The 13229-nt window shown below is 31.7% G+C and overlaps 1 protein-coding gene across 1 annotated transcript; it reads left to right on the top strand.

Annotated features, from left to right (window-relative positions):
* Nucleotides 1-5371: 5371 nt before the first annotated feature.
* LOC143225296 (uncharacterized) lies at nucleotides 5372-12061 on the top strand. The gene is made up of 5 exons (XM_076454438.1): nucleotides 5372-5526; nucleotides 6484-6560; nucleotides 8259-8363; nucleotides 11110-11208; nucleotides 11904-12061. Exons 1-4 carry the CDS (start codon nucleotides 5436-5438, stop codon nucleotides 11197-11199), a joined length of 363 nt encoding a protein of 120 aa, XP_076310553.1. The 5' UTR covers nucleotides 5372-5435; the 3' UTR covers nucleotides 11200-11208; nucleotides 11904-12061.
* Nucleotides 12062-13229: the final 1168 nt, after the last annotated feature.

The following is a 13229-nucleotide window of genomic DNA, read 5'->3' as shown; positions in this document are numbered from 1 at the left end:
CGGCCTAAGCATGGGCAACCCAGTATCACCAGTTCTAGCCAATATTTTTATGACACAAGTTGAAACACAAGCAATTAACACAGCATTACATCCACCACTATACTGGTATAGATATGTAGATGACACGGTTGCGGGATTCAAATCTACAGAACACATACTTAATTTTTTTCAATCACATTAACTCTATACATCCCAACATCAACTTCACATGTGAACAGGAAGAAAACAATCAAATATCATTTCTTAACCTCAAAATTACAAGAACTGATACACAATTTCAAACAGAAATCCACCGAAAAATCACCCATACTGGACTATACATTCCTTGGGACTCAGCACATGAAACAAAACAAAAACTCAACATACTAAGAAACCAAATAAACACAGCCATAAAACTATGCTCACCAGATAAAATTAACGATGAATTAGACAAAATAAAACAATACTTCACCAACATCAATAAGTTTCCTCCACAAACCGTAGAAAACATTATACGCACACACCTAGACAGAAAGCAAAATCAACCAACTAAAGTAAATACAGCTCACGAATCAAAAAACCACGAAACCATATACTGCTGTATACCATATATTCCCGACATCAGCAAACAAATAACCAACATTTGGCAAAAATTAGTAACAAAATATGACATTCCAATTAATACCAAATTTATTCAAAAACCCGGCACAAAACTGAGGTCTATACTATGTAAAAACTACACTGACAAACACCACACCAACATTATTTATAAAATACAATGTGATAACTGCCACGACTTCTATATTGGAGAAACAAGTAGAAAATGGAAACCAGATTCAAAGAACATAAAAGTCACCTTCACACGTTTTCGAACACTGCAAGTCAAATAAACACAACATAACCATAGAAAACACTCAAATACTAAATAAAGAAACAAACATAAACAAACGTAAAATTAAAGAAGCCTTACTTATACAACAACTTAAACCCAAAATAAACCAATATAAAGGAACGCCTTTATACCTATATTAATATAATAAATAAAATTATATATTCAAACATCTAATACCGCCCTCTACATTTCGACACACAGTTACACAACCCCTTTCAAACATGTGGTCAGCTTCCGGTCAGTTACCTCTTTCTTTGTGAACCTGACGATGACCGAAGAAGGTCGAAACGTTGTTCGCTCTTTTATGTAAAGTGTTTTCTCAGCCCAAACGAGCCGTTTTTGCATATAAAATTCCACCTAGCTATGAGATAGAAATGTCTGTAGCAGATGGTACACTGTATCATAAAACGTGTGTTGTTTGGAAAGTTCTGAACTATAACCAGTATTAAAGTACTTCTACTCTAGGTAGATAAGTGTTCTATACATTAAACTTCATACAGAATTTCTGGAACAGAATGCAAAACCTAGAGTGAATATTAACATATAATTATGTATCGTACAGGAAAATAAAAACACGGAAAAATTGTAAAGCATTATTGAACATTAAATAATATTAATATTGTTTAACATAATATTAAATATACCGCATTAATTTTATACCTTTTACACTTTATGTTCAGCCTGCCAGAAGCACAACAAGATGGCTGTAGACTTATACCGCTAGACACTGAGTTTCGATACCCATGGTGGAAAGGTACTACATAACCCTTAGTGTAGCTTTGTGTTTAATAACAAAACAAAAACACTCCGTGTTTGCATCTTTTCTTAAGTCGGCTCTTTAGATTCTTAATTGTAGTATGACAGTTTCTGTAATTTGTTCGTATCTGTAAAAGAAAATGTAAATCTTGTAATCATTGAACTTTACAAAAATATTATTAAACTGTTTGTGGTTTGTATATGAAAACTTACACTTTGATTGTATAAGTTCTTAGCTAAAAACATTAAATAGTAATGACGTCTCATTGAATTCATGTAGATAAATCCTGGTATACAAGGTGTTAGCAATTTAGTTTGTTTGGATCGAGGAAACATTCTTCTAAAAAGGTTATCTGTGTTTTAATCGTCTAATCCTCACTATATTGACTTTATAATACATATTAAGGCATAGGTTGAAAAATATTGCAACGAAATGTCATTAGAATAGTCAAGCACACTATTTCTTCATTGAAATAAAAGCAAGTTTGTATTTTTCTAATTCTATTTTACGTGATGTTGAAAAAACTTGTGTTGGTTGGGGTTTAAATTTCCTGGTTCCCCAGTATGGCTTAAATATAAAGGTCTGAATGTTCAACTGCTGAAGTAATGGTCTAAATATAAGGTCTGACTTTAAAACAATGAATCTTTCAACAACTTAAGAAACCAGTTTAATTAAACTAATTAAACGTAGTTTAATAACTACAATAGTGGGATACATTCTACTGTTATAAATATGATGGTATTTCAGGCCAGAGAAAAATTAAATACAAATGAAGATAAAGTGATTATAAAATATGATAACATTAAGTTTACGGATCTACAAAACTCAAACCTGAGGTTTGATTCCTTGAGGTCAACGTAATCAGATAGCGTCTTGTTTAACTTTGCATTGAATAAATAAAAATAAACTTGTTTTTTTGTTTTTGTGTATCAATTTCTTTGTGTATCAATGTCTCTATAGACACTATATCATCAACTTGTTCAGTTTTAACACTTGTCCACGATACCTAGGTAATGAAAGCATCACTAAATCTAATGTCTCTTACTAGATTAGTTAATCAGTTTGTCATAATTTTCATCGCATCATTCGACTCAAGTTGTGGTTTTTAGTAGAGATGTTTCATGGGTATCACGTGTTATGGAATAGGGCTTAACTCGCAATCATTGAGATGCTCCGCGCGGCCATCACTTTCGTACAAAACTCTACATATCTAACTTTAACTGATTTGTTTAATATAGTTAAAGTATCATTTTTGAAGACATTAACAGACAAATTCTAACAAACATGTAAATTAACTTCTTGAAAGACCTTGCCTGCACCTTGTTTGTTTTGGGCTGTCTATTAAACTATGATATTCATAGATCTTCTATAAGATACATCAATACAAATTACCTATAACTTGTAGATGGCATTTAACCTGTACAAATTTTTGAGCTAGATGTGGATTTTAACGTTTAAAAGAGAAGTTTAGATATTACCTAAGTACTTTCTACCTTAGAGCAACATCCCACACATCCATAACCTAACTGGTAAGATCATCCCTGGTATTATAGTTGACATGAAGTTATAAACTCTTGGTAATATAAACATAAACTGCTAAGAACGAAGTAATTTAAGTTTTAATCAGTATTTTCATGATTTGACATAGCAATAGTTTCCTGTTAAGGAACCATGTGTGATAAAAAGACCAATATAAAAGGAGTTTCATTGAATAAATCGATGTACAGTGACTATCAATTCAGTAATATTCCTTGAACATGAGTACAAATGGTTTGGAATAAAACTAAATCAAGCCTGTTCTGATGTTAATTGTTTAAATAAATCTCTAACTTGAACTGATAGTTCTAACAAAGCTCAATATTTTGAACTGTGGAATTAAAAAAATATATTGAAAAAATAAATGTAACTAGATCAGTAAGGTAGATTAAATAAGTCGAGAGATATCCCACAATATAGGGGTTGTCCATTTTAATATAACTGTGTCACAGTCTAAGAGACTTATTACATCACAAGCGCTCTATTTGTGTCACACATGCCCAGGAGAAAAAGTATCTTACAAAAACTTCGGGTTGAAATTAAATGCACCTTCAGCAAAGTACATACATCTCCCATGCTGAATAGATGATCTTCGGCCCTTAACTAATACGAAAATCTGTCCATATGTCCATCATTGTTGGTCGACAGGAACCATTTGTGGGAGGAGAGACGACAAATAATAGTGGCCGAACCAAAATGGGTCATAATTGTATCACTAGAAACTTAACATTTATTGGTTAAGTATCGTAAAATAATAAATTGGATGTTCCTAAACACCTACTACAACTAAGTGCTGACTAACATAGAAGGATAACTGACAATTAAATACCAAACAAGATTATTGGACTAAATCAGACTTTTTACAGAGCCACGTCATAAACAGTTTTTTCCACTTTTACCTTGTGCCTTAGACAATGTCCACTGTAATAACTATGCTACAAATAATCTGTTAAACCCTGCCCCACCTAAAGACGGGAGTTAAACATGAGTTTATTTGCTCTTCAGTAATGGCAATTTAATGCTTATTTCCCTCTGAGTGGAAAGTAAACATAGAAAACAGGTGTAAAAAATTAGAAATAGGAAAGGTCAGAAGATTTACTTTAAAATTTCATTGTTCGTACTGAAAAATCTCAACAATAACGTTCATTTTATTTCTTCGAGTTTCTAAATGAGCTCTAAAACAAGTGTGAAAATTGAAAACTATAAACTCTGACCATGAGTTGTTTTGTAACCATAATAAGCAGAAGCACACATTATATTTTGCAATATTTCTTGTCATTATACTTTGACTAATTTACTACAGTTTGGATGAAAGTGTTTATGATTCTTTGTCTTTATTCTAAGGGTAACCAAATTTTCATGAACATAGTGGTTTGTAAAGGTGGGTTTGTTCGAAATAATCAGGGAACAACGTTTTGCCTATGACAAATACAGTCAAACATCGATATAAGGCGCTAGTTAAGGTCCAAAAAAATTCGACCGCGTTGTATCTGATTGCACCTTATACCGATTTGATTATATATTTTTTTGACCCTCGGGGTGAGCGATAATGCAAAATTTACGCGTTTTGTAGTGAAATAAAGAAAAACAAACAAAACTACTTACACCAATGATATAGCATTTTTTTTATTTATTAAACTCAATTTTAAGACTGAAATTAAATGTAAAAAGCAGAATTCTAAAGAAATTTATCGAATTCATTACTTTGGTGGGGGCTGATATTCTAAAAGTAGTTCCGTCAGAGCAATCATATGATCGTTTTTACGATTAGACGCTGATTAAAATTAGTTCAATTTTAAAAGTTAATATATATAGTAATTAATTTTGACAATTTTTTAAAAATATATATATATATATAAATGGGAACGCATTTCCACAACACTACACCATTGCCTGTATTACCTTCTTCTGGTGGATGTAACTTGAAACAAATCTTCTAGCCTGTAATACGTATAACGTAATATAACAGAGTGAAGCTTCCACAAGGAATAAAACTGTAGCAAACAGGTTTGAGTCACGTTATCTTATTGTTGGGAGGAAGCGCCCCCTCTTTGATACAGTCACATCGTGATTAGTTAAATCCAAATACAATTTCTCCAATCCGGAAAGAGCTACCCAATGATAGGCAAACATACAAACAACGTTCAGATAATTTTACGGTAATAACAATGTAGTTGCAATTATTGGCTCAAAGCTATTGAATGAATGATATAAAAGTGGATTTTTCAACTTGAAATATTCATCAAAAGAACAAAGTTCTCAACATTCAACATGAAAGTTCTGTTTGCAGCTCTTGTTGTGGTTGTAAGCCTGACGATGACGAACGGCAATTCTATAGACATGATGTGGAAATTGATGTGCAGTAAGTTAATTTTCAAAGTTTATTAATATATAAAATGTTAAGTATTCGTTCTATGGAAGTAAATGTTCTCAATTAATATCTTCATTAGATCAGAAGAAACACAAAGAATCTGAAAACTATAACGAAATATTATTAGAGCATATTTTGTCATATACATAGCTATTTTATTAAATTTTATGAAAAAATCTGAAATTGTCGCATTCGGACCGTTGCAATTTTCAATCAGTCTAAATATTTCAGTGTCGGTTTTAAAAATTTTAACTGATATCTTCTATTTAGGTTGTATCATCCACTTCTGGAGCATTTTTATAGCTCAGCAAAAGCAGAACAATTGAGATTTGCAAAAAAATTACATATTTCAGATTAAACCACTAAACATTAGAAACAAAAACTGGAAAGTTTCAGATTTAACCATTAAAAGTTGGTAAGTTTCAGACTTAAGTTATAAAATCACAAAAAAGGAGTAAGTTCTAAACATAAAACTATCAAAAGAAAAACTAAAACATTATTTGTTTTTCCTCAGTAAAATTTTGGAACAGAAAAGAAAACACTTTCATTGATAACTGCACCTGCAAAGACATGCCTCAACAAAATCTACTCTGTGATGTAATACAGTAATGACAGCTCGTTTTAAAATTAAATTTAAATAAAATCATTTTTTTCATAACTCATAAACATTATTCAATGTTAAGTGTTACTAGAAAAGACTTCAGGCTCTATAACCTTTCGAAGGAACTGGCAGTTGTACCTGCGGGTGTTTCTAATAGTTTATATAATGATTCATCTCACCAACTCACAACGATACTTCAAAGACACTGTTGTAATATATCTAGTATTATGTATTGTAAATATACGAATCAGAAAACTTACGTTTAATAAAGTAGTTTTACTAACATTGGTTCGTAAAATTAAAATATACCCCACAAAATAGATCAGACATGTTTTTATTTTATGTAGGTATTAAAGACGATTCTGCAAAAGTGAATCATCTGAGAGTGTGCATTGGAAAACGTTTTAAACAACAAGCAGGATGGGTAGGTGTTTTTGTTATAATTAATCATATGTCATATGTCATTTTGGAAACGCTTTCTATTGGCACAGCGGTATGTCTGCGAACTCACACCGATAAAAACCGGGTTTCGATACCCATGGTGGGCTGATCACAGATAAGCCGTTGTGTAGCTTTGTGCTTAATTCTAAATAAACAAACAAACCAAACCATTTTGGAAATAATGTGTTGCTGTCATGAATCTTTTAACTTTAACATGTTTTGGTCTTCAGTTAAAGTTCCAAAAGATAATTCTAAGAATCAAGGTCTCGTGTGTTAGCGATAAGTTTACGGAATTACAATGCTCGGTGTTGTAGGTTTATGGATCTTCTTTCGATAGGTCTCGATGTTTTACACATCTTGAAAACGTAATCAGCTAAATTTAAAAATGTTTACACAATTCGACCTGTCCAAGATTATTAAGTGTTAAACTTCGATTACGCAGCAGTTCATACGAGGCGTGCTATAAAATAGAAGATGTTTTAGTAGTAAAATCCTCCTGGTTGTTGGTACAGCACCTTTATAATGATGTTTGTAGCGCCCCTTATATTAACTTATATCATCAATTCCCATATTGTCTGTACGTGAATTCACATTTACAACATGCGTAGTACAGAAATAATTACTACAATACAGCTTGGACCGGCCATGCCAGATGGATTAAGGCGTGCGACTCGTAATCTGAGGGTTGCAGGTTCGCATCCCCGTCACACCAAACATGCTCACCTTTTCAGACGTGGGGGATTTATAACGTAACGGTCAATTCCACTATTCGTTGGTGAAAGAGTAGCCCAAAAGCTGGCGGTAAGTGGTGAAGACTAGCTGCCTTCCCTCTAGTCTTACACTGCTAAATTACGGACGGCTAGCGCAGATAGCCCTCGAGTAGCTTTGCGCGAAATTAAAAAAAAAAAAAGCATTTAAGTTATTGGTTACTTCTAGTTTGTATAGTCTTCATCTGGTGCACGTGCTTACGTTAAACCTTTGCGATTATTTCTGATATTCCACATGTATTTGTTCGTAGTTGAGCACAAAGATACACAATGGGCTATTTGTGCTCCTACCAACATTAGTATCGAAAATCGGTTTCTAGCGTCGTAGTTCCGTAGACGTATCGTTATATCACTGGGGGCTGTTTTACGTGTCCACTGTGATCCTGTTTGCTTTAAACTGTCTATTTGCTGAACTTTTTTATTTATTTGTATAACTTGTAATTTTGTTCTTCATGGGACGGGACGTTAAAACAAAGACTACGCGATTAACGATTAATTTTTAAAATATTTGTGGTTATGATATAAAGTTTGTTTGACGCATGTAATTTTTATTCTACTTGCTTTAACTTTTTATTGTGTAAATGATTACACAATAAATGTATTGTTATATTTAGATACAGTTTACAGATCTAAAACAATGTGGTTTTGTTTCTTTTAGTTTTGTTTTCCATCCTCTGTCTTTCCTTCGAAATATTGTTTTATTTCAATTCATAAGTGGTTGTTTATGTATAAATAAAGATATCAACTTCATTATCAAAGAGAAAAGAAATATATTTAAAGGTGGTTATAATACAGTTTATAAGAATCATATGATTTCTGCCACATGGATACAGTTATACAATTAACTTTTATGAAACAAAATTGTAGAATGTAAAATTAAAGTTGATTTATCAGAATGTACTTTTCATTTCAAGCTTCCAGATGCAGTTAAAAAATGTGAATATTCAAAATTTTCTTATGGTAATTTTGGAGAGTTCGTGAAAGAAATGTGCAAAGCAGAAAAAGAAGCGGATATGAAGGTGATGTTTATCTTATATATCATTCTAAGTTCAATCAACGTTTATATCACTCGTCTCTAAAATATCTTTATTTATTTAATTTTGTTGTATAATTAACTATCGCACTAAATGTTTCCTTTTTTAATCCCAAATGTTTTGAATACAATTTGAGGCTGATGCCACTCGATATGTTGGATACAACGTAATTAGGTGTAGCTTCAACCATTAGTTCGGGCTCATTTAGTCTCTTTCAAGCTACCCTGTTTTAAAAACAAACTGAACAGGCTCATAAATGAATGTTATTCAGCAAAATCTGAGTAGGAAAACTTGGATAAATTAAGTAAAGAATAAACCGACACGTCTAAATGAAAATATTTTTAGTCATTAAAGATCATTGATGGCTGACGAAGTTATACTTGATTGGAATCAAGTAATTATTATTTTAAAATTAAATTGTTTGAAGGCCTTTTTGTGGTATATTTTAAAGACAACTACATACATACTTGATAATTAATTTTGATAGTTGCTAGTGTCTTTTTTAGGTTTATGAGGATACTGCTTTAAATGGCTCTTTAATGATTAAGTTTAAGCCTACTTATTTATCTAACTATACTTAACTATTTATGTGTAGAAGGATAGATGCAACAATATGGTACTATAAGGTAACTATTAATTAAATTTCAAATTTGCAAAACAATACAGAACTATGTTAATACAACGTAACTTCTAGAAGTACTTGATTAAATATATATATACACAGCATCATAAAATATAATACATAACTATAATATTACCATATAAATTTTGATTTCCCAAAGAATAGATGTATAAATCTATGGTATTATAAACCAACTATTAACATAATATTAGAGCCATAGGAAGCGATTGCGCCACCCAGGAAATGGCCTGACCACTTTTTCTTGTTATGTATAGCTAAAACGTATGTATTAAAACTTACTTTTTTATTTCAGTATGTGTGTATGCAGTATGTGTATTAAAAGTGACTCAAGATTTAATCTCACAGTTTTAATTCTTCAAAAGCTTTCTTGTTGGTGGGTACATGACCCCAGACCTTCTAGAAATTTCTTGTTTTGCATCTCGGTAAAGTAATTTTCACACATCATATGTCTTTTAATGTGTTTTTTTTTTTTTTAGTAGGAAGAAATTTTTGAGTGTTCAATCCATTCTTACAAAACAATAAGAAACATCCTGGTCCATCTGAGCTGTGCAAGCTATTAAATCACATTATAACCTAAACATTTTGAAACCATCCCTTACCGGTAAATATTTATTACGTTTTGCTTTAAATTAATTGCATTTATGAAACCTGGAGGCAAACAGTTCCAGGGGAAACCAAGCTGTTAAGAAATTAAAGCTGTCTTAGCTGTAGGTTATTTCTACCTTGAGAAAATGTATATTTGTACCTCTACTCTTACCATTGTCATCATTAAAGATGGAAAAAATAAGGCATCAACAATATTACAACTTGAAACACCTCATTCACGTTCCATTTTCTGAAGAGTTGTTAAGTTCAGAGATCTTAATCTACTCCCTTATTACAACCTTTCCTTAAATAGACGCAGCAATAGAGGAATACGATATTATAAAGAAAAGTTGAATACAGTTACCTGATATTCACAATAGTGGTTTGAAGGCCTGATATAAAGGACAAGTTCAGTAATATATGACAGATGAAAGTATGTGTGAAGAGATAAATATCAAACAATTTTTAAACTAGTGACAAATAAAAGACTGGCTGATAAAGTAGTTGGTTTTATTGTGCAGAATAAAGTTTCTGTCATCTGTTGGGAATCGAATTCTAAAGTTTAGTGATCACAAGTTTATTGCTGAGCTAGCAACTAACTCTTTGGTTGGAGATGTAGTTGAAATTAAGATAAATTGCTTAAAACCAAAAACCATAAGGACTGTATATTAAAAATAAAGGTTTAAATATTATTTTACTTAAAATAAGCATTAAAACCGTGCTTGTTCACATACAAGTAGAAGGAACAATAAAAGAATAAACAAAGCAACGAGACACCAAACGCCAGCATGGCCAGGTGGATAAGACACTGAGGGTCACGGGTTCGAATTACCATCACACCAAACATGCTTGATCTTTTAGCCATGAGGACGTTATAATGTGACGTCCAATCTCACTATTCGTTGGTAAAAGAATAGCCCAACAGTGGTGGTGGCTATCTGCCTTCGCTCTATTTTAACACTGCTAAATTAGGGACGGCTAGTGCAGATAACCCTCGTGTAGCTCTGCGCGAAAGTTCAAAAGAAGCAATATTCTGGACTCTTTCAATGCTTCTTCTACCTACAGCTGACCATTAAGAGTTGGATGACAGTAATCTTGAAATATCGTGACTCCACGCAACAGTCATAATGTTGTCCTCCACCTATAAAATAAGGTAAAACGCAATACGGTTAATTATATCATGAAAGAGTAGAAAGTGGACATTACGTAGGTCTGAATTTGGTAAAACTGATGTAAAAAGTAATATATTTTTGAAAATGTGTCCCTATGACTTTTTCTACATTCGTATATTATTTTGCTAACATGTTTATTACAATTTGTTAGTTATAAAAAACGGAATGAATAAAGTAACCATTTCCAGCTCACCCATGAAGAAGAAAAGAAGAAAGGTAAATCTCTCAGGTTATGGGGTCTCTATTATTTTGTATTATTTCTGTGTTTTCTTCAAACTTTAAATCTTATAACATCTCCGTGAGCGTTTGTTGTATTTACCTCTTCATGCAGGAAGTAAAGGAATGTGTCGGTAATGAAATTTTAAAAGCTGGAGAGGGTCTGGACGAAGCAGTGTCTGATGCTGTTAAGAACTGTTTCTGAGGATGTTAGGTAAGAAGATAAAAAAATCAATACATCAGCAATAAATGAAATAAATATCTTAAAACGTGAACATTATATGTGCTAGAGAGTTTATAAACCTATTATTTACAATATCGTAAAAGATATTTCTAGTTCCATGTAACATAACTGTTTTACAACAGTAATACAGTCGTTATAGTGACTATTTATCAATAATTTTACTTTGTATAAGGAACTCTACGACAACTAAAATGTACTGTAAATAGTATCATTAGTTAGTATGTTTAATTTTATTCTGACATTTATTTTATTTGTTCTCACAGTGGGCTGTCATTTAATTATTCACATATTTTCCAAATGTGTGGCTAATTTTAAGGTGACACTCTACTTTTTATTTCAATACGTTATTTTTTAAATAATGTCAAAACACATTTAATAGAAATCCATATTTGTCACTATATATCTAGGAAACGCTCTAATCCACACAGTGACACGCTGGTATGTCTAGGGATTCACACACTTGAAACCGAGGTTTGATTCCTGTGAGGGACAGAGCACAGATAACTCATCCTGTCCCCATTATAAAACACTAATTATATGTTGTTGTTTTATACCACAAGTGGTATTGAATATTTTGACTAATATATTTAATGAATTGTTAGTGGATCGGTTGTTACTGAACTGACAACAACATTTATGTATTTCATTGTTATTTATACTTACAGCTTCAACGGATCACTTAACAGCTGATGAGGACCAGCATCTATATATATATATATTAACTACAATATAATAACCTGAATCTGCTGTGATTTCCTTCGTGTTCTATTATATTTAACTCTTAAATACCTTTTATCTCGAAAATAAAACTCCTTTAAAGCAATACAAGTGTTTAGTTCGTGTTTTTTTAATTAAATATATATTATTTGTTTGGTGTTTTGTTTAGAGAAAGAAAATCCGATTTTTCTCTTTTCAATAAAATAAAATTGTTTCCTCAATAGTTTTACACAGAATATTTCAATGAGGAAAGAAAATACTTCTGGAAATTATGTTTTTGTAATTCCTTCCTATAACTTTTTATTAATGTATTTCTAGAACTTTCTTAACACACGATCGAGCTAAGTGTTATTAATTAACTTTGTTTGTTGTTAAATAAACTACTAAACAATGAGCTATCTGCGACCTGACCACTAGTGGTGTATTTAGGTGTTTGGGTGCTCAGCCCCGCTGCTCATGGTCTTAATGCGGGCTCCTTGACAGTTATATTCTATATAAAATCCCATAGGATGTAGGACTCATAAAAGTTATTAGTCCCTGGACCTAAACAAAATTATATCTGCCATTGTTAACCACAAAGTAATGAAACTTGAGTTCTTGCGATATTAATTTAGTTCAAACTTGTAGTTAAAATTATTATAAATACACATAACTTTAAATATTTTATTAAATAAGTTGCCGTTCTCGGAAATACACACGTAAAATATAAAACAAAATAAAGATAGGCTTAAATCATTCTAGAAAATGACCTTTTAGTTTTTTATGGGTATGAAATATATTAACAGCGTCATTACGATATATATAAATATATATATGTAAAAACGGCTGGTAAAGGTTGAGAAAATTTTTATGTACATGAGCGAAGAACTTTTCCACCTTCTTCGATTATCGTCAGGTTCACACAGAAAGAAAAAGGTAACTGATCGATGGCTAACCATATTTTTGAAGGGGGTTGTGTAACTGAGTGTAGGAATGTAGAGGGCGTGCTTTGATGTTTGATTATCTTTATTAATATAGGTATAAAGGTGTTCCTTTGTATTGGTTTATTTTGGGCTTGAGTTGTATAAGTAAGGCTTCTTTATTTTTGCGTTTGTTTATGTTTGTTCCTTTATTTAATATTTGGGTGATTTTTATGTTGTGTTTCTTTGATTTGCAGGGTTCGAAAACGTGTGAAAGTAACTTTCTATGTTCTTTGAATCTCGTTTTCATTTTTCTACTTGTTTCCTTAATGTAGAAGTCGAGGCACTTATCACGTTGTATTTTATAAATAATGT

The sequence above is a fragment of the Tachypleus tridentatus genome, chromosome 9 (genome assembly GCF_004210375.1).
Source record: "Tachypleus tridentatus isolate NWPU-2018 chromosome 9, ASM421037v1, whole genome shotgun sequence".
NCBI lineage: Eukaryota > Metazoa > Arthropoda > Merostomata > Xiphosura > Limulidae > Tachypleus > Tachypleus tridentatus.
This window is presented reverse-complemented; position numbering and strand designations above follow the sequence as displayed.

Excerpts from the sequence above, each read along its gene's own strand:
- LOC143225296 (XM_076454438.1), top strand. The coding sequence starts at position 5,436 with ATGAAAGTTCTGTTTGCAGCTCTTGTTGTGGTTGTAAGCCTGACGATG. Across the intron at positions 5,527-6,483 it reads GATGTGGAAATTGATGTGCA|GTATTAAAGACGATTCTGCA; the intron begins GTAAGTTAATTT and ends TATTTTATGTAG. Across the intron at positions 6,561-8,258 it reads TTAAACAACAAGCAGGATGG|CTTCCAGATGCAGTTAAAAA; the intron begins GTAGGTGTTTTT and ends TTTCATTTCAAG.